At 34.4% G+C, this 22,964-nt stretch overlaps 1 protein-coding gene across 6 annotated transcripts; it reads left to right on the top strand.

Moving 5' to 3' along the window:
- The first annotated feature begins 40 nt into the window (after positions 1-40).
- FAM76B (family with sequence similarity 76 member B) lies at positions 41-20,827 on the top strand. Of its 6 annotated transcripts, none has more exons than XM_054441374.2 (11): positions 191-467; positions 916-994; positions 1,301-1,365; positions 2,188-2,242; positions 3,583-3,738; positions 6,556-6,755; positions 9,904-9,951; positions 10,143-10,223; positions 10,870-11,005; positions 13,786-13,887; positions 18,128-20,827. In XM_054441374.2, exons 2-11 carry the CDS (start codon positions 986-988, stop codon positions 18,215-18,217), a joined length of 942 nt encoding a protein of 313 aa, XP_054297349.1. In that variant the 5' UTR covers positions 191-467; positions 916-985; the 3' UTR covers positions 18,218-20,827. The 6 variants fall into 6 exon arrangements, with proteins under 6 accessions (XP_054297346.1, XP_054297345.1, XP_054297349.1 ...); XM_054441372.2 differs by having other exon boundaries at positions 837-994; XM_054441373.2 differs by having other exon boundaries at positions 385-467; positions 871-994.
- Positions 20,828-22,964: the final 2,137 nt, after the last annotated feature.

Here is a 22,964-nt window from a genome sequence, read left to right as displayed (position 1 = left end):
GGGAGGAGCCATCGAGTGACGCCGTAGCCTCCGCAGCCAATCAGGGATGGGGAAGGGAGGCCGAGAAGGAAGCGGATCCGCGGTCGCGCAGCTAAACAGCAACCTCCTACCCGCCTCGTCTTCCTCCGCCGCTATCGGGGCCTAAGCGGGAGCGGCTGGCACGGCGTCACTGGGTGGGCTGGGGCGGAAGTGGAGGCGGAGGGAGACGGTGGCGTCGGCCACGGGGCCCTGGGCTCTCCCGGCGAGGCCCTGGTGGGCGCGAGGCAGGGGGAGGGGGAGGAGGAGGAGCCCGCGGCCCGGGCGGCGGCGGCTCTCAGGTTCTCCGTAGGGCCCCGCCTCGGAGCGGGCGGCGGCGGCGGAGGAGGAGACTGAGGAGCAGGATGGCGGCCTCGGCCCTGTACGCCTGCACCAAGTGTACCCAGCGCTATCCCTTCGAGGAGCTCTCCCAGGGCCAGCAGCTCTGCAAGGTCCGTGGGCTCCGGGAGGCGGGCGGGATGGGTGTCCTCGGCCGTAGCCGGAGGGGGCCGGGTAGCCGATGCACTGCAGCCCCTCTCTCTTCGCCGGCGCCTCAGGGGTTTGGGAGTCTGGAGCCCTCGCCTTCCCAATCGGGGACCCCTTTTTCTGGGGGCTTGAACATTAGCTGGGAACGGCCCCTGAAAGGGAGGCAGAATCGTGCCCTCTTCCAGGCGGCCCAGGAGGGTGCCGGGCCCCGTCAGCGTCTGGGGGTCTCAGGGGTGGGGTTGAGTGAGGCAGCCACCTGTCTATGCCGCAGAGACCCAGGGGTGGAGATGTTTTCATCTCGGTTTTCTGCCTGGTCTGTCCTCTTCTTCCACCAGGAGGCAGGGGACGGTTTTTGCACTTTCTTGCTAGGAACCCGAAGCCGCAAAGCTGATGGCATCCTTCTTCCCTGTCCAGGAAAGCGAAGCGACTGGTTTGGGAACAGAATGCTCTGATTTGGAGCTCCTCCCATCCCATTAAAGCCTGGATGCTGTCTGTGAGCAACGGTGCAAAATAATAAGTAGTTTCACATTTAACCAATCCTTGAAATCGGCCCTGACAGCTTTCTTAATTTGTCTGTAATATACCCCCACGTCTACTAAAGACAAAGACACCTATGCCTTCCCTAAGGAATTATATTGTGATTGGCCACTTATATGATAAAGCATCCAGTTCTTTACGTTGGGGCCAGGTTTTATAAATGTTTTAGACATTTCACTAGGTTGGGTAAACAATTTTCTACCAGAAAAGTGAGATCTGGGACTTTCGGATAGATACTGACTAATGTATTGTCTTATTACAGGAATGTCGGATTGCACATCCTATTGTAAAATGTACTTACTGCAGATCAGAATTTCAACAAGAGAGGTTTGTATACTGAACAGTTTTTGACTGTTAAAGACAAGTGTTGTCTGTATGGAATACTTGGGGGTTGTAATCCCATATTTTTATGAAAATATTTTTAAAAAATGATTTAGCCCCAGAAATTTTAAGTTGTAAACCTTTTATACATGGTGGGAGAGAGAATGTTGCCAAAAAAACCAGTGGTGGTTAATTTACAGTTAGATTTTATATGAGAGAAAGAATAAATTACTACATGGAAAATGTACAGCCTTGCTAATGAAAATGCAAATGTAAACAGTTATGTTAAACTAAAAAAAATGGTAAAACCTTAATGGACCTGAGGAAAGGTCTGTAGTGTTACCAACTGCCTTCCAAGGGTGAAATCTAATAATTTGTTACATGGAAGAGGAGTAGTATGTAACATTTTTAACAGTTCCACTCTGAGAGTATATACAGAAAGTAGCCTTAGAAAAGAACAAATAATTTCTTCCTAAGTAGGTGTGGGCATTATAATGTTGGACAGTAGCCAAGTAGAAGGTTAGGTAGACGCGGGTATTGTAATGCTGTGCATTAATAGTGTCAAGTGTGAAGATTTTGGCACTATATAGGAAACATTAAGATGTTTTGTTTACAAAAAGAAATACACAAAAATGTATAAAAACATTTGTCGTAAGTTAATTTGGGTAAAACAACTCTGGAAATATCCTTGTATTTTTGAAAAAAATCCGTGGTCCATATTAGAGTAAGTTTTAAGTGCTACAAATCTTTGACTCATTTTATTTTGACATTGTGCTAATTACTTTAGAAAGCTACATAAACATGATCTGTATGCAATTTATTTTTCAGCAAAACTAACACAATTTGTAAGAAGTGTGCTCAAAATGTGAAGCAATTTGGGACGGTAAGTATGTCTTATGTTTTCATGTCATTGTTACCAGTTAATATTTTTCACAAAGCTGGACCTTTTAAAAAAATATGTACTGCTGGCTGGGCATGCCTGTAATCCCAGCACTTTGGGAGGCCGAGGCGGGCGGATCACGAAGTCAGGAGATGGAGACCATCCTGGCTAACACGGTGAAACCCCGTCTCTACTAAAAATACAAAAAAAATAAATGAGCCGGGCGTGGTGGTGGGCGCCTGTAGTCCCAGCTACTCCAGAGGCTGAGGCAGGAGAATGGTGTGAACTCAGGAGGCGGAGTTTGCAGTGAGCCGAGATCCTGCCACTGCACTCCATCCTGGGGGACAGAGCGATACTGCGTCTCAAAAAAAAAAATGTACTGCTATGCTCTTAGATATTTCAACATACCATATTTTATGAAAGACATTTTCCATAGATATTTTGATGGAAAGGTGGTAACATTTAAAAACAGTCAAGTTATATACCTGTTTTACATGTATTGAATCCAGTGTGAAATCTGTGAAGCTATTTAAAGATTCAAATATAGCAAATTCTTGGTTATGGAGAACTTATCCATAAAGTTTGCATGATCAGACTTTAGCCCACTTCAGAACAGCCTCCTCAGAACTATTTTTATAAAACAGCACAATTAAGATATTTATTCACAGAAGTCATGACCCAATCCTAGTACAAATTGTCTTATGTGTGTACTACAATCATTATAGTTATATTATACCAATATTATTTATTATTGGTCAGAAATGCTAACTTTAACGCTCTAAACTGTCCTGAATCATCTTTTGAATATCAAAGAAAATCAAGGTATGTTTTTATAGTTTATGTTGAATATGCTTGTCCCCATTTTTTTAAAATTGAAAACTCACTTATAGTGTATATTCCTTATATGATTTGTATCTATATGTGATGAAAAGTTAACATTTTTTAAATAAATGATATGGTCATTAAGCTAACTAGGATATTAAATTAGTAGGACATTTCCTCAAATTCTTGATTCATGAGACTTCTCTACATGTGTACCTTTATTTTCATTATTTAAAACATTTTTAATGTGTAGTTTTTGTATTATCTAACAGACTATGCAAATCACAAATCTATTTCTCATGATCTTAGAGTAATAGTTTCATGACTAGAAATAAATATTAGTTGAATGCATAGAAACATAGTATAAAAGTTATTGCATATGACAGGGCAACAAACTTGACAGAAAACAAGTTTTTTACCTGAGTTTTCTTAATTCCAGAAATATGTCTACAATACTAGGTATATGCTATGCAGCAAATATTTAATGTTTTTAAAAGTCTCAAAATGTGTATGTTTTTCAGCCCAAGCCTTGTCAGTACTGTAACATAATTGCAGCATTTATTGGTACCAAGTGTCAGCGTTGCACAAATTCAGAAAAAAAGTATGGACCACCTCAGACCTGTGAACAGTGCAAACAGCAATGTGCTTTTGATCGGAAGGAGGAAGGAAGAAGAAAGGTATGCTTTATTTATGTTATGACGTCTTCTGGAAATTAAATAAAATGCCAAACAAGTTGGAAATTTTAATTAATACACTACTGAGACAGGATCTGTTCTTTAGGTTCATGAAAGCAAGTAGTTATAGATGAAAGTGCAGGAATAGTGAGTTTTCTCCTTGTTTGCATGATACAGAGATTCATGTACTATACTTTAAAAAATATTCTATGGTGGCTATTCTGTACTAGTTGGCTATCCCACATTTGGTTCAGGAGATTTAACTAATTGCTGTTAAATAACTCCTTTTACTTTACCCTTTTGCTGGTTACTTGACATCACTGGTGTGAAAAAAATACCTGATGGCACATTGGCACATAAAATTCAGTTACTCTTGTGCCTTTTGATACAGGCTCATATTTGAAACTGTTGTTTGTTTTTGTCTACCTGCAGTGACTTAATGTAATAAGTATATGTGTTCATGTGATAATTCTTTTGCCGATCAGCATTCACACAGGCCTCCTGTTGCCTATCAATTTTAGTTGATTTGGAGAATGACTACCTCTTTGAGGGGCTTCTTCAGGTCTCCCCACAGCAATGTACGTACCCCGTTATAAGACATGTCCCTCCAGCATGTCTGGTACCTACACATCATGGAATACTATGGATGGAATACATGTGAACAAACAGAAGATAAAAACTTGGTTTTATTTTTAGAGGTTTAGTCAGTACTTTTGGAAAGTCTCTTCTTTGACACAGGTACGATTGATTCTCATTATTTGTGGTAGTTCTCTAAAGTTCCCACAAAACAGTGAATACGGTAGTACTCACCTTCATCCATGGGAGATACCTTCTAAGACCAGTGGGTGCCTGAAACTGGGGATAGTAGCGAACCTTACTGTGTTTTCTCCTGTACATACGTGCCTATGATAAAGTCTAGTTTTTTAATTAGGTATAACAAGAGACTAATAAAAATAACAAAATAGAACAATTATATTAGCATACCCTAGTTACAGTTATATGAATGTGGTCTTTATCCCTTAGAATAGTGTATCATATATGATATTTTTATACTAAGGTTGACCATGGGTAACTAAAACTGTAGATGGAGGAGTACTGTATTGAAGCATTGCCGAAGAGAAATATAGGATTAAGTTCACATCTTCAGTAATAACATGTTGGTCAGTTGATCAGTATGTAACCTTATTTTGTTTGTATTCCTGTTTGAAGATATCTCATTTAATATATACTGTCGATTGGCCAGGCATGGTGGCTCATGCTTGTAATCCCAGCACTTTGGGAGGCCGAGGTGGGTGGATCATGAGGTTAGGAGATCGAGACCATCCTGGCTAACACGGTGAAACCCTGTTTCTACTAAAAATACAAAAAATTAGCTGGGTGTGGTGGCAGGCACGTATAGTCCCAGCTACTCAGGAGGCTGAGGCAGGAGAATGGCGTGAACCCGGGAGGCGGAGCTTGCAGTGAGCCAAGTTCGCGCCACTGCACTCCAGCCTGGGCGATAGAGACTCCGTCTCAAAAAAAAAAAATATGTGTCGATTAATTTAATTGCACTCATGGCCAACAGTGCTAAGAGTGCCTGAACATAACTTATGTAACACACATATTTTCTCTGTAAGACACATCACAGCCTTCGTCGCTTTCCTTATTTTAAGTTCAGTGGTACATGTGCACGTCTATTATATAGGTGAACTTGCGTCATGGAGGTTTGTTGCACAGATTATTTCATCACCCAGGTATTAACCCTAATACCCATTAGTTATTTTTCCTGATCCTTTCCCTCTTCTACCCTCCACCATCTGATAGGCCCTAATGTCTGTTGTTCCCCTCAGTGTGTCCATGTGTTTTCATCATTTAGTTCCTGCTTATAATTAAGAACATGCAGGATTTGGTTTCCTTTTTTTTTGTCAGTTTGCTAAGGTTAATGGCCTCCAGCTCCATCCATATTCCTGGAAGGGACATGATCTTGTTCTTGTCTATAGCTGCATAGTATTCCATGATATATACGTACCATGTTTTCTTTATCCAGTCTACTAACGATGGGCATTTAGGTTGATTCCATGTCTTTGCCATTTCACATTACAACCTTCTTGAGCCTAGGAACACTATACAGCACTTTGGCAGTACTCTTTGGGACTATAAAAACTTGAAAAACATGGTATTAAATAGACTGTGAAAAGGATACTTGTCTGAAAGGTGAAATAAATAAGGCAGAGCATCACCTTGTTCCACTTCAGCTGGGAATTTGTGCTATTGGGTGGCACAGATTTTTCACCACTCTTGTGTATGTGTGCAGTGGCCACAAAAGTGCTACAAGTCTTGATTTTTGGGTTACAGATACATTTTACTAGGTAGGCAAATACATGAATAGGAAATGCAAGAATAATGAGGGGCAACTCTGTGTGTCATTTAGGTGCTTCAGTTTTTCTGTAAATTTACAATACTTACTGTAGTGAAAAATTATTAGTAATTACACAGTGATTTAATAATTTAGGCTATATTTCTTGGAAGTATATCAGTCAGTTTATGCTTACTCTCCTGGAATAAGAAAAAAGGTAACATTTTCTTTTCTTCAAATTAAAAATGCCTCAAAACTGATGTCATCCTCATCAGTTTTATAATTCTCCAAACAAGTATTTTCCCAAGTTTCAGAAAAGTCCAATTTTGTTTCTATTTTCCAAAAAATCCGTGAATATGTGCATACGTCCATTTGCGCATGTTATGTGTGGAATATAGGTGGAAGTTGAGTGGTTTATCTTACCTGGTTTCATTTACAGCCAGTTTATATGGATACATTTAATTTAACACATATTTTCTTAAAAGGTTGATGGAAAGTTATTATGCTGGCTCTGTACTTTATCGTACAAAAGAGTTTTACAGAAGACGAAAGAACAAAGGAAGAGCCTGGGATCTTCACATTCAAATTCATCTTCTTCATCTCTTACTGAGAAAGACCAGCATCATCCAAAACATCATCACCACCATCATCACCATCACCATCGTCACAGCAGTAGCCATCACAAGTAAGTACTTTGAAATCATATTTTCTAAAACTCTTCCTTGCATTTTAATGCCATTTATTGATGTTTACTTCTTGCAAATATTGACTATGTGCTAGTCTAGTTTCCATTGTACACAGTAAGCATCTTGAGTGTCTAAGGCTGTGATTCCATTTTATTCAGTGTATAATGTTATATACATGGAATATGTTTAGCTGTTTACCATAATACAGATATTTAGGAAATTAATCTATAAAATTATAACCATATAAAGTCAGAATACAAGTACGTCAGTTAATTAACACTTAAATAACTTATCAAAAGCCTCCGTATTCTTTTTTTGTTTAATTGTTAAGGTTGTATTTGAAAAATTATATTTATCTTAGTTGTCAATTTGTTTTAGTAAAAACAAACCGAAACAAACCAATGACTGGGTTTGGAGAACATATTTTAATACTATAATTTGTTACTATGATAGAAGCATTTCTAATCTTTGTGGTCCCCAAAGTATGAGAAATATTTTTAACTAGTGATACTTTGTGTTTTCTTCAAACATATATTTAGGAACTCTGCTTAAATACAGACAACTGTAGTTTTCCCTCAGTATGCTTGAGGGATTGGTTCCGGAACCCCCTCATAGACCAAAATTTGCATATACTCCAGTTCTGCAGTTGGCCCTGTGGAACCTGCCTATAGGAAAAGTTGGCCTTCTATATATGCAGGTTTCACATCCTCCAAATACTGTATTTTTGATCCGTATTTGGTTGGAAAAAAAAAATTCTCGTATAGGTGGTCCCATACATTTCAAACCTGGGTTGTTCAAGGGTCAGCTGTACTTGATTTTTAAAGTGACCTGTGGGGGGAGTTATGTAGTAGTAGTACCTTAACCCTTGGTGTGTGTGGTATAAAGGTTTTTTAAAATGCAATTTTAGTCTTCATGGAAAAATAAAGAACATGAAAATACAAATTAAACTGATAAACACAAATTAAAATGGAAAAAACAGGGACATATGGCACACCCATTTTCAGAAGAATTTATTGTTTGTTCCTAAATTTTTCTGTGAGTCTTTAAAGTTTCAGATAGTTATTTAAAACAGAATTTACAAAAAACTGATACCCACCTCATTTTGGAACACATGCAGTATTTTTAGAATGTAATGTAGTTCTAATTAGTAAGATTTGTTCTAAACTGTATCCAATCACCTATTAGATTATGAGGTTACGTTGAGGTTAGTGATGTTTAATTCTGCCATGTTGTAGTGCTTTCTAAATGTGGCAGTGGTAGACTACAGTGCAGTGCCTTCTCTTCTGGCTGTTTTGAAGAAATCTTGTGATCTTTATATCAGAGTATTTCAAGAAGCAAAATAATATAAGTCTACCTTGTTTTTGCTTCTTGCTTTGAGAAAAAATATGACAAAATGTCTATATACCATAATAGCATATGTCAGACCTACTTCTAAGACTCCCAAAATGTCTCCTTTCCCTATTCTTTACAGATGAATTTGTCTTAGCATGATGTAAAAGGACACAATCAGATTATGTTTGTGAAGACTAAAGTATGTGACAGCAACTTAATTTTTTGAAAGAATGACAGGTTTCAAAAATAAAGGGAAAGAGAACAGTATTGAAAATGAAAGTCTTCAATTTTTTTACTTTTGGTTACTTATGAAATATAAACACTATTTTCTGTTTGATGGCTGTTGACCATTTGATGAACAGTTAGTTTGTAGGGTCCTATATTAAGTTCAGTAGATCAGAATGAAAATGAGGAGCATTCATATTGTGATAGATAGTGATCAGCAGGGGTAGGGGATGTGGTTGCCAGGTGGCACTAAGTTGGGTCTGAATCTAGGAATGGACAACCCTCAGAAAGCTTAAGATGGGAATTCCAAGTGTTTCTGTCAGTCATATTAATGTGATTATTCTTAACTTTGAGATATGGTTAGTGCTGTTAGTTCATGTATGGCTTGTTAGGTTTATAATGAAATTTGTGGAAAAAAAAAAAAAAGGACAACTGCATTCCTCAATAGGATTTCCATTCATTCACAAGTAAGAATAACTCAGTTGATGGAATTATTGCTATTAATATTTTTTTCCCAACGTGGTACTTGTTTACAGCCGAGTCTTAAGGTCTGTTGTTTTCTTTTGCTTAAAAAACTTCTACAGCTGAACCAATAGTAAATTTTAGACACAAGTAAATGTGTGTATATATATATATATATATATATGTGTCTATTTTGTATATGCTAGCACTGTACTAAGTGCCTTTACATATATAACTCATTTAATGCTCATATCAATATAAGGTATGTATTACATATGAGGGAACCAAGGCTGGGGATTTTAAGTAATTTGCATAAGGTCACAGCTCAGGTCTTCTAACATCTTCTAAATTGTGTAAATACATGGCATCTGGTTCATAGGAGATGCTCTCTACATGCTGAGTGAATAAGCTAGGGGTTAGTGAAGCATTGACTGATACGCAAGTTTAGGAGGAAAAAAATGAAGGATTCATGATGAATTATAAACTGATTATTAGTATTATGGTAAAATAGAAAAGGAGTATTACAGTATTAATTATAAGTAAAAGTAAAATAATTTGTTACTATGAAATTTCTCAATAGTTTCAGCATAACTTCTCCAGAATACTAACTAAAGAGAGATCTACGGACTTTGGAGAGGATTCTTAAGAAAACTGGGAAAGAATCAAAGAAATCAATATATTTCCCCATTTAAATTGATACACTATTCTGAGCAACTTGATTTACTCCAAAAGAAGAATCTCTACTTTGGATTATTAGGAAAGCCTTAACTTTAAAGAGACAAATTTAGTGTCTGAAATAGTAAGGGCAGCCAAAGTACAGTGATACCTAGACACAAGCATGAAAACTACTTGTGTAACCCATCCTTTGTATGATATTAAATTGAACTGTAGAGATCCTGATTAAAAAGAAATCTTGAAGAACTTGAGATGGTTAATAGTCATTTGATTAAAATTTATCTCATCAGAATGTGATTTATTCAGTATGTATTAGCTTAGTCTGAAAACTTAAATATACCTTTCTCTGAACAAAATATTATAAACATAAAATTTGTATCCATTGAGAATGTTAAATTTAGATGTATTAAATAAATAAATGTCATTAGTAGATGTCATTTGTGTATTTTTCAGAATCAGCAATCTAAGTCCAGAACAAGAGCAGGGACTGTGGAAACAGAGGTAAATACATTGCTGTATTTTCTGAAGTATTTTGAAATGTATATTTATAAATGTGATATCCCTTCAACTTTGTTACTTAAGTCTTACCAAAATCAATATTTTCAGCAATATTTTAGGGAAAGATGAATAACTTATCATTTGGTTTCTCTGTCCTTTTTACTCTAACTATTCTTATTAATGTTTGGTTTCAGCCATAAATCCTCTGCAGCAATTCAGAATGAAACTCCAAAGAAAAAGCCCAAATTGGAATCTAAGCCATCTAATGGAGATAGGTAAAAATGAATTCTTTTAGTGTTATGAAAATTCAACTTAGTTGAATAGTTATGGTTGAATGCCAGTTATTACTAGATAAAAAAATAGAAACATGTATTTTCTACATTGACTTGAGTCACCTGGAAGAATAAACATAAATTAGTTTAAAATTTTTAGCTTAATTTTGGCAATAAGAAAGTGGCACTGAACTATGTTGTTCTATTTGGGAAATAAATTTGGGTTTTGAAGAAACAAATTTGAATGGAGAACATTATTTTTATCTTTATTCAGTGAAACACAAATCTAATTGTGATATTTTAAATTGACCTGCTTAGAAAATGTTTTTAGATTAAAAATATTATGAGCGTTACTTTGTTTTAGTTCATTAGCCAAAAGTTTGCTGATGTTACTGTACAAATTGGCTGCCTATTGCTTTACACTAGAAGTATTGACCCCCTTAAAGCTAATACTGAATTATATTTCTGCAGGTGTATGTAATGTGTGCCATTAGTAAGGTAATTTGCCAGTTGCATCCATTTCTGTCAGGTACATATTTTTTTGCATTAGCCTTAAGGATGTTTGTGGAATTGTCTAATTTATGCAATTTGAACACCTGCTAATTTTCCTTCTACTTCATTTAACTGTGTTTTACTTCTTTCTTTTTAGTAGCTCTATAAATCAGTCAGCAGATAGTGGGGGAACAGACAATTTTGTCCTTATAAGTCAACTGAAAGAAGAAGTGATGTCACTTAAGCGTCTCTTACAGCAGAGAGACCAGACCATTTTAGAAAAAGATAAAAAGGTAAGAACATGGTTCATTGAAGCCTGGTAAGAGTTATGTGTTGACTGTTGCTTGATAATCGCAAATTTTATTAGATTTTCTTTAATAATTTGGTAATGTTTGTTGTGCATGATTTTTATAAGACAAATTACAAAAGCCCCCCTGAAGCCATCTAACGAAGATGGGTAAAAATGGTCTTTCAGAATTTTAGTTCCAAGAATTAACTGAGGCTTAATTAGGATAGCAATTTCCAAACTTTAATTTTCAGTAAGCATGTAATTTAAAAATAGGTCTAATACCTAATTAAAAATGAGATGTAAATGGAATATTTTGTAAACTTTTTTGATTTAAGAATGTAGTTTGAAGTCTTTGATATAACATTCATATGTTTATATCAATCCGGATCAAAATACTGCTGAAAAGTAATGGTATGGGAGTTTCCTGTAGTAGTCAGTAATTAGTAATAGATGTCTAAAAGCTCATTGTGTAGGAAGTAAGTGTACTTATTGGGACTTCATCAGTTAAATGAGGAATATTAAAATATATTGTTCATTTAGTGAAAAGAGGAATATTAACAGAATTATAGAAGGATTTAAGGTCTTGTGCTATGAAATCAGGATGGCATAATAGTGGGCAGGCATGGAACAGGAAACAGTTTTGAAGTAATTTAGCCATACTTAGATTCAAATCCTAGTTCTAACATTTTCTGTGTGACCTAAAGCAGAATGTGTACTTCTTTGGACCTCAGTTTTCTCATTTAAATGAGAGCATTAATACTATCTCAAGTGATGGTTGTGATGAGTAATGAAAATGCAAAGTATTTATCATAGCTCCTGGTATGTAAAAGTGCCCATAGGGGCTATTCCTGTTCGATCATCTTTTGTACTTGTTTTATGGTCCCAGACAATGTAGTTTGACCTGTATCAAATGTATTATGCAGTAGGAGAACACTAAAATCATTTCTTTTAAAAGAATAAGACCTTATTATGAATACATATATGACTTATATCCATCTCTGAATCTGTGCTTGAGTCTGTGCTGAGTTGGCTTTTACTTCTGGCATTCAATAATTTTTGATACATTTTCCCACACCTTGATGGTTAGTGGGCTTAATTTATTTTAATACATTTGTACCTTACTTTAAGCAAATTTAGTATATGAAAATTAGGAGTGACATAAAATAAAAATAGGATAGTTGCGGGTGTCTTTGTCTTATGGTTCTTTTTGATTGACAGCATTTTTTAAATTAATGAGCCTTTATGGAAATTTGTCCTGTGTACAAAGTTTTAGAGACAAGCCAGGTATATCTGCATTAGCCTTCAGAAAAGTTGAATAAAATGCCAACTTTACTGCAAAATAGCAATGATTTCAAAACCAAGTAGTAATCAGTTATAGAATATTGACTGTTAGATTTTTCTTTCCTCTCTAGCATAAGAGGTACTATCTTTGTATTGTGCAGTTAATTGAAGTTTTCTGCTTTTGTTAGTGTTCCTCTTTAAAAAAAATCAAAACACTGATGGGGATTGAAATTAGCATTGTTGTAAGGAAAATCCTAATTGTAAACCTAAAATAACTATACATTTGCAACTTTTTCTTGTAAATCTAAGACGACGAAGTTATTTTACTGAATTGGTTTCACAAAGTTATTTAATGATTTCTAGAGCCAGACACTGAACTAGATCATGAGGTTACAAAGATGAATAAATAAGACATAATTCTTATTTTCCAGAAGTTCACAGTGAGGAGGCAGCTCACAGTGTAGTGAATAGAGTAATTGTCTTAGCTGATCTGGTGTAAGTTGGCATTTCAGAACAGAAAATCTTTTGTGATTAGAGAAAGTTAGAACTTAGTTATACTTTGAATTTGACAAAAGCAAGGGTTTTTTTTTTTTTAATAAGAATATAAGACTCCATGATTTTCTCCATTTTTGCTGTTGTATGTCTTTCAGTTTATTAGATACTGGGTAATTACAAAGGAGAATGTGTAAACCTTTAAAGCTGGCATAATGAAAACATTAAAAAATAACCTGGAGTTGCTTCTCCATGGTTCCAATAGTGAAATTACATAATAACTTATTTAGTTTGAAGTCATGAGATATTATACTGTTAGGTATGTCATTTATGAAAAAACTATCATGTAGCCTTCTTCCTCAGAGCACTGATTTTTTTCTTGTATTTGTCTAATTTAGCCCAAATTTTATAGTAACCTTCTTTCGTTTCTCATTCTGTGTTAGTTGTATTTCTGTGCTTTGTTCTCTACTTTTACCTCAAGTGTTAGTTGGTATTGTGTACATAATCCTGGACATAAATTAAAAAATGAAAACAGTGTAGCTTTTGGCTGAAAAGACCATTCCTTTTTATATTACCTAGTGTGAAATTTCTTTCTTTAAGCATTGAAAGATTATTTTACCCTTAAGCTAGTTTAAATGTTTATTTTGTTTTTACTATTATTGAAGTACATTTTTAAATGAGGCATTTTCCAGTTATTAGCCGTTAAGCTTTTTTTGTTGGCATACCAGTTGCCACACTCTATTTCCAGTCGAGCCATGTTTAGGAAAAAAGAAAACTCAAAAGTTTTACTGATGGTCAGGTATTAACATTAAAATTATACTATTGTAAAGCAGATAGACTTCATCATTTCACAAAACAAATTTTAGATAGCTTGTACAAATCAGGAAACTGCAGTTAACATCTTCCACTTTTGTAATGAAATGTGAGTTTATTGTGAAAGTTATTTAAAATGGTGTGTGTGTGTATGTGTGCAAATATATACATATATATCTTTTTTCTTTAATCTCTCAGTTAACTGAACTAAAGGCAGACTTTCAGTACCAAGAGTCAAATTTGAGAACAAAAATGAACAGTATGGAAAAAGCTCACAAAGAAACTGTGGAACAACTTCAGGTAACTACCATCATTTACGTAAAATGATAGGCAAGAAAGGCTAAACTTGAGTAATAGCATTCATTGACTTAGATTGTTATTGGTAGCCCTATTTTGTGCATAGTTGGTGCATTTCAGTTTTGATTTTGACTTTATAATCATTTTTAATCTTGATCTCATTAGAAGTTATTGTTTGAAATTACTTGAAAGGGAATTCAGTACTTTAATACTGAAAACTTTTGCCTAAACTTCAAATGGAGTTTTTGGAGGAGGGTATCATTGGAGTATGTTCAATTGATTATTGGGCTTACAGCAAAAAATTAAAAATCAGATTCATGAAACTAAGGTGAAAAGCAGGTCTTCAGTAGCAATCATTCCTCGTATTAATATTTCCTTCCAGATACTGGGAAAGGAGATGGGTGTATAAAACCAATTCTTAAGGACCTCGAGTGGCAAAAATGTATGCAAAGCAAGAGAGTTTACTTAACCTGCATACAGTGGTTTGTAAAGTGCCAAATAGGGTTCTGCTAAATGATAACAGGTGGTGATCCACCTGAACCTCAGAGTACTGCAAAATAGCATTTTAAGTATACAGAACAACTGAGTGAAGTCAGGAGTCACTACAGTAATAATCTGATGTCTGGCATGCAGAGATGGTGAACATCCAACGTGGATACAGAATGCTACCATATTAAACTTGTTCTCATCTAGGTTTCATAAATTTAGAAATCAGACCACACTAAATTAATTACATGTTCTCTTTGATTTATACAGTCTCACATTTGTAGAATTAATCTTTAGTAACAAAATTTTTAAGTTTTAAATGTTAGTGGAAGATGGCAGCACACAGACTTCAGACTTGGGAGAGTACAGCTTCAGAAGGAAGGAGTTAATACTGCCCTGTTTCATTTTTTTTTTTTTTTCACATTGTAACACCAAGGGATATTTGCTGTTCCTTTCTTTTGGTTTTGTATTATTCATACTTCTTTGCAAGTAGCTTATATTAGTAGGATTTAGGAACTTGCTCAAATTCGAGGTACAGATTGTCTGGTCTTAATCCCTATCATACTGTTACAAAGACTGTTGAAAAGGAACCTCATGTAGAACCTGGGACATAGTAGGCATTCAAATAATTTGTTGACTAAGTGGTGATTTATGGAAATGCCCATCTGCCATCTGTTCTGAGAGATTGCCCGTATCATATATCAGATTCTTATATATTAGTTAATGTTTTTATCCACCAACAAGTATTATTTTTAATTTTATGTTATTCCTGTTTTTCTTACTCAGTTATTAATGCTGAGTGATTAGCTGGAACAAAATCTTCCACCTGGTGATCTTTGATTTAATGTAATGTAACCAAAGCTCTGAAGTAAATCCAGAATGAGATAACAGAATAACTGCAATAGGTGCTTAGATATGTTTTAACTTAGTGCTCCCCACTGTTCAAAAGAGCAGTTTGTGTTTTGGTTTTTCTTTTTTAAAATCATAGTTGCAAATACATGGGGTCATCTTTGACTTAGCCTGGTTGATATCTTAAGCCTACCTCCTCTTGGTAATTGAAGTTTCATGTAGTATGAAAGTAACTGACATGATTTTACATATGCTGTCTTACTTGTTGCAAAAACTGAGTTATGTGATATGCCCATTTTACAGAGAAAACTGTGATCACACAGTAAGCGGTGACATAGAAATCTCTGTCTTCTCACTCCAGTTTATCTATACTTTTCCCTGTTCTACACTAGTTCCCACCACTACAGGTTCCTCAGGTTTTCTATTTCATCCTTCCTATCAGGCCACTTCCCTGACTTTTTTGTGTTATGGCTAGAGACAATCTGTCATAGCTGAGTGCCATCTTTTTACCTCACTTCCTTTAGCAACCAGTGATACTAGTAGGATTCTTTACTGAGGTGAGGAAACAGGTAATTTTTTTTTAATCTTTATGTAATAAGGAATTGAATCCTGTGACACAAGATGGATCTTGCTCTAATAGCTAGTAAAATATTTTTAACTACCAAACCTACGACAAAACCCTGAACATCACATGAAAAAAAATTGTTCAAAATGTCGCCCCAAAATACCCCAAATATCGAAAATACTAAGAATATGAAGTAAAAACTCTTATTCACTTAATTAGGTAAGTGGTTAAAAGGAAAAGGGACCTAATATTTGAGTGCCTTCTGTGTACCAGGAACTGTGTTAGGCTAAGTGTTTTATATATTTGATAAGTTCCTTCAACTCATTTTGAGTTCGGATGGTGGAGTTACTGTGTTACAAATGAGAAAATATGCTCCAGTTTATGTAGCTGGTAAGCAAGCCAGGATTTAAAGCAGGATCTGTGTAATTCTTAATCCTGATATTCTTTCCTTTGCACCAACATGTCTGAACTTTAAAACTTAGCTTTCTTAAGAGTCTGTAAAGAATTTCATTGATTTTTTTTTTTTTTTTTTTTTTGGCTGGCTGCAAAATGAAGTAATTTTAGGATAAAACAATTTAAATTTACATATATTGAAATATTGCATTATAAAATTCATTTTTAAAGTATTCAAATTAGAATAAATTTGGACTTGTACTTAACAATTGTGTTATTATTTACCATAAAGACTTTTTTCTTATGTAATTTATTAAGAAATATCTTTATTAGTGATATAAATATATTAAAAGCAAATTGGAAATTAGCTACTAAAGCATTAAATGGAAAAATTGCTTTGAAGACCTAATGTTCAAATTATTGTATTTTGTACTTAAAATATGAAAATTATAAACACTTTATTTCTTGATGATTGAGATAAGAACTTGGAGATTCACATTTTAACTATTTTGTATCAGTATAAACATTTTTACATAAATATGACTTACAGATCTAGTGGAGATCTTTTTGAGTCAAATTTGCAGACTCAAAATTTGAAATTGATACTGAATTTGAAATTGAAGTTTTTCATTACCACCTTAGTTATTAATAACCACTGAATACGAAAGTTCTATTAATCATGCATCTGAACATAAAAAATTACTTGATTTGCACATATAAGATAGTACTGAGAATATTTGCATTTTAGAGGTCATGGGTGTTAATTAGTAAGAGTGATTGGAGAAGAAGGGTGGGGGAATGGAAGAATAAAGTTTGAAAAAGGTTATTTCATGAAACCACTTTAAGATGGCATACAGAAGACAGGGTGTTATCTGGCCATAAAAAGCTAAAATTAGAATAAAATATGAAGTACTGAGGTTAAAAAAGTCTGTCTATATAATAAAAATTCCTGAAACCTGTGAAGGAAAATGGTGTTGAAACATACGTCAGAGAATATCTTTTTAAAATGTGTTAATTTTAGGGCAGTGCTCTATTTTCATCACTTTCCCCATTTTGGCTCAAACTACAAAAATGCTTGATCATTAATGTATTTGTATATATGGGGATCCTTACTATCTAAGTTTCCACATTTAAGAGACTGAATAAGGTGACAAAGGCAGTCAAAATGTGAAAATATCACTGTACTTACACATTCCTCTTCACTAAACTAGTGATGGATGGACATTTAATAATGAAATTCAAGTCAGATGATGAAATGAAATTTTGAATCTTTGCAAAAATTCAAGCTTTCATGAGATAGGGAATGATGATGTGGAACTGCTCAAATCACACTAAAATCAGTGTCAGTTGACTGTATGATAATTAAAGGAACAACAAGATAATGAGTGGTTCTGATGGGTGCTTTAAAAAAAATTGAATATCGTTGGGTGCATTTGGCAAAGTAACAAATTGAGTGTTTTTTGCAAAAATGACCTCATGCTTGTTCTACAAGAGAGTAAACATAGAAGAAAGACCTTATACAGCTTGCTAGGAATTATTCCTCCCAAATCTTGATTCATTCTTTGATTTTATTAATTGTGAATTACAACTTATGTTCATAGTTTTCATGTTTTTAAGATGAAGGGCCAAACACCTTTTCCCTATTAAAATTTGGACCTTCTTTTAAGTGGATTCACTTTGTTTCCTTTTTTGTAACCAATTGTGCATCTTTGGACACAATTATATTAATAATGACATATACAAAGGGGGCTGATGAGCCAATCTAGAATTTTCCTTTTGCATGTTCATCCTTAAAGAAATGAATGTAAATGTATCAACTCTTTCATTTAATGTTAGTGCTTTAGTGAAACATTTATATAAATGAAAACAGTGTTAAATAAGTAGTGTTCTTCAGCATGACTTAATAATATTTCAAACATTTTTAATCTTGAATGTTTTTGTCTCCCACAGGCCAAAAACAGAGAACTACTCAAACAGGTCGCAGCGTTATCAAAGGGTAAAAAATTTGACAAAAGTGGAAGCATACTAACATCTCCTTGAGAAAGTAATTTGTTTAGCATTTCTTCTTACAATGTAAATTTGGGGAAAAAATTCTGTGAAGCCCTTAAATTCTGTGTAGTAGAAAAATATTTTTGCACACCAAATGAATTGGTGTGTTTCCTATTCACTTTTGTAATTGATATACAGCATTTTTTAAGTTGTAAAACATTCAAATAAAACTTCAACTGGTTTGAAGTAACTTTTTAATTATTTGATATCCAGAAACTTTTTTGCCAGCAATAGTATTAAACAGTTGTAAAGGAGTGCATGAGTAGTGCTCTTTATAAAACGCAACATGCAATAATAGAGTAGGTATGGTTTCAGAAGTCAGAGCAGCAGGGTTTTTTTTGTTCTGTTTTTTGTTTTACACTATGCTAATTTCGGACAAACAGTTTTCAATTTAGAAATACAAAAACTTTTAAACTCGAAAAATGGCGAACACTGGTTTTTTGGGAATTGTATTTTTACTTTGCATCAACATGAATTTAGGAGAAAATCACGGTGCTTTTATTAAATGAACTTCAGATATATGTAAATTTGTTTTTTAAAGTTACATCATTAACATTAGTAACCTAGCATTTTCATTATTGGTATAGGAATTAATGTTTATTGTACAGTATCTAAGGTAAGATGTGTTTCTGTTTTGTAAAAACTACTGTAGATTTTTACTTACAAGTGCCTTTTTGCCACCTAATGTTTTTATTTATAGGAATGCTGATCTTTTGTACATACAGTTTGTTTTAAAATCATGTTTAATAAATGTTTGTATATAAATGCATATGTACAGAAGCCTATTTCAAAAGGAAATCAAAGTTGCTAGTAAAATGTTTGAGATTACATTTAGAACTAACTGATGATGCATATAGATTGTAGAAAATTTTGTGATTTGTTTGTGTGATAAGGGAAGCTGTTGGTCTTTGAATTCATTTAATTATGTCAAAATAGTTCCCCAAAGATTTAATTTTAAGTTGCTTCTTAAAGAGTAATTTTATTTTTTATGTCATATGGCTTCATATTAGTATTTTGTGAGTTACATGTTTTGCTTTATTTTTTATAAAATTTCTTTAAAATTTTAATGTTTCTACAATGATCCATGTATCTGCTTTCCCTACGTGTGGTTATCTAAGTTAATATTTATGTACAACGTAATTTGTAAATTTAAAGCAAATCAAAAAAATTAAATAATCTTTTTAATCCAATCTGTGATAATCTTTGAATAAATTGGAACGTACTATAAGATTCAGGCACTATAAGTAAATTGTCCTAAAGTCTTTAAAATTGTCTATAAAAGGTTAAGGTAGGGTGGGATAGGTTATATGAAGTTATTGACTAATTATATTCTGATCCAGCGGTTTTCAGCCTGAAATGGAATTTATTTCCTAGTTATTATCAGTTCAGAGTTTTAGTTTGATTTTAAAGTATTGCTAGATACACTGTATAGAGTGAGTTGCTTCTCTTAATAATTTATGGGCAAAGATAAATTTGCTTCATGTAAAACTGTTACTAAATTTATAAGTTTTAAAGGTTTTGTTTTTATACAAGCATTGATTGTGAATGTCATATCAAAGATTGGCTTTCTTAAGAACACATGATTGAAACAAATTTTTTTTTAACATGACGTGTTTCAATAGACTTCTCATAGTTCATTATAAAGTGAATACCAAATAATTCTTTGTCCATTTTGAAAGCATAATATAGGGTAATTTTCAAGTGATAGAAAAAGATTCAGTTAGAATCTTGTAAACTAAACCAGTTTATTTTTATGGAATCTTCGTGTAATAATTTTCTTTAATTTAGTACTCTCAACCATGATAGATAATGCCTTAACATGGATTTTAACGTTTGCAGGATTTGCTAAATTCATAAGGTAGTTATTACCTTTCTTTGAAATTTGTAATGTTTTATATTCTTGTTCCATAGCCATTTGTCAGTCCACAGTGGTCATTATGGTTTTACTTTTTGATAGTTCTTACACCTTGTTGGAGAAACTACAAAAGAAAGTTGTCCTTGTCTTTCCCCTTAGCTAACATCAAAATTAAAAATAGTTTAATATTAATATTAGCTAACATTAAAATGGAAGATAATTCAGTTTTAATGTTTGCTAACATTAACAGTCTAATAATTTAGCTTTGTAAATTCCAAGGCTAAAACCCTTTCATGGGCTTCACAGTATTTAGTCCTAATTAAATACCCTTCTTTATTCCGTGACCTTATTTTATAACTTAAATTTTTTTGCAATTGTATAAACTAGTAATTCAGTCCCAGTCCTGGATCTCTGTAGTGTTTTGACATAATAAACTGATATTCTTTAAATGTGGACCTATAAGGAGATACTATGGTGTGGTGTATTGTGCTTTTAGCCTGTTTTCCACTATTAATTAGCATTTACCAGTAAGGGTCATTTTGACTCAAGTTATTTATGTATTAATAGCCTGTGAATATTGCAGTCCTTTTTAGATTATATTGGTCTAAATATGCATTCTGCAGTGAACCTGTTAAGCTGTTCACATGTATAGACTATTGAAATACTGTACTTGTACACATCTGACTGTTGACATTTTGTACTTTTTTCTAGATCCAATATTTCACAATAAAAAATTTGTCAAAGGCTTTGTATTAGTTTTCAATGGCTGCTGTAACAAATTCCCACAAACTTAGTGTCTTAATACAACAAAAATTAGTTCTTTTATGGTTCTGGAGGCCAGAAGTCCAAAATCAGGTTAACTGGTCTAAAGTCAAGGTATTGGCAGAATTGCTTCTTTCTGGAGGCTGTAGGGGAAAATCTGTTTTCTTGCCTTTTCCAGCTTCTAGAGCTGCATTCCTTGCCTTCTGTGAGCTCATTGACCTTTATCTTCAAAGCCCAAATTGTAGCATCTCAAATCTCTCTCTGCTGCTGTCATCATACCTTCTCAGAGTGTCTCCATCTGTTCCCTCTTATAAGGACCTTATGAGAACATTATTGGCTCCACCTGCACAAACAGCGTAGTTTTTCCATCTCAAGTCCTTAACCTAGTCATATCTGCAAAGTCCCTGCTGTCATATAAGGTAATGTATTACTGGTTCCAAGGGTTAGGGCATGGACATACTGGGGGACCATTATTGAGCCTACATAGCTTCATCTACATTTTGCCCCTTTTTCCAGTATGAAACCCTGAAACAACAGATACATGGGAGAAGTTTAGGCCAAACATTAGAAACTTTTCCTGTCTGTCCATTCAGACCACTTTAGTGCAATAGTTATTTTTCCTGGAAGAAATAAATATGCATCTAATTGAGCAAGTATTTCAAGCTATAGTTTTTGAAAACTTTGGAACATGACTAGTACCATGCTAGGTTGTTTGATACGTTAAAAGTTGAAGGTGTGGTTCTTTCATTTATAGACTAGGTGGGCAGATACTGTACTTGGGAAAAAAATCTGGAACCTAACTGGTATTATGAAGTGTAGTAAAAGCTAACAGCTTTTAGCAAGGGCATTCCAAGACTTCAGGTGTAGTCACTTGTTTCTCAAATGTTAGTATATATCAGAGTTTACCTGGAGGGCATGATAAACACATGTTGCTGGGCCTTATCCCCAGTTTCCGATTCAGTGGATCTGGGATGGAGCCTAAGAATTTTCATTTCTCAGTTCTCAGGTAATGCTGCTTCTGGCCCAGAGCTCACATTTTGAGAACTGTCATTTTAATACTTCCTGCATTTCCCATACAAACTATACCACTGGGTAGGTAAGTAGTAGATGGGGGGTAGTTTCTTTTTAAAACATTCTAATGAAAAAGGAAGGATGGAATTGCAACATCATTTTGCAGCCTCTCATGGAGTTAAGGATTGGTCATCAACAGCTACTGACAATACACAAACACATTCTTAAGTGCTTTCTGATGGAGGAATACACTGCTACCTATAAAGTTTTGCCAAAAAACAAACCTAAATCTGACAAAGCATCTACCAATTAACCAAAAATAGAAAGGATGGAAGATCATGTTGAGTGACACCAAAAGGATACAGTTGGCACAGTTGTTCAATAAGTTGCAAGCAGGGGGAATCAGTGGAGGGAGAACCTATAGCATAAAAGGTTATGCTGTAGGTTAATATAAACCAATCACAATATGTGACCCTGATACGGATCTGGAATCAAGAAATTAAAAATTTTTAACATGTATGAGAACTGAAAATTTGAACACTGGTTATGTAATGATTTTAAGGAATTAACTACTGTTACCTTTTCAGATGTGATGATGGTGTTGCAGCTATCTTCTTTTAGAGTCCTAGAGACACCTACTAAAATATTTATAATGAAATGGTGTGATGATTGGTATTTGCTTCAAAATAGTATAGGGAGAGAGATATGAGAATATAAATCAAATAGGATTGGGTGTGAGTTGTTAATTTTTGAAACTGGGTGATAGTTATATGGTGGTTTATTATACTATATTCAACTTTTGTGTAAGTTTTTTCATAATAAGTAACACTACCACCATCACCCCTGCCTGCCAAGTTACGCTCAATTTAAGCAATACATGCTTATTGAAAAAAAAAATGCACAGTACAAAAATCAGGAGAAAAAAGAAAAAACCACTTAGTTCTCCCAGGTGACATACTTGTTTCTGTTTTGTATGTTTTCTTGTAGCATTGTGAGTAATGGCTATGATCATGCCACAATGTAATTCTGGTTCCTGTTTCCATTCTTCCTTTCTCCCCCTACTTAACAAAAGCAATTTCCACACTAAAACAACAACAGCAATTATTTGTT

This window comes from Pongo pygmaeus, chromosome 9 (genome assembly GCF_028885625.2).
Source record: "Pongo pygmaeus isolate AG05252 chromosome 9, NHGRI_mPonPyg2-v2.0_pri, whole genome shotgun sequence".
NCBI classification, from domain to species: Eukaryota; Metazoa; Chordata; class Mammalia; order Primates; family Hominidae; genus Pongo; species Pongo pygmaeus.
This window is presented reverse-complemented; position numbering and strand designations above follow the sequence as displayed.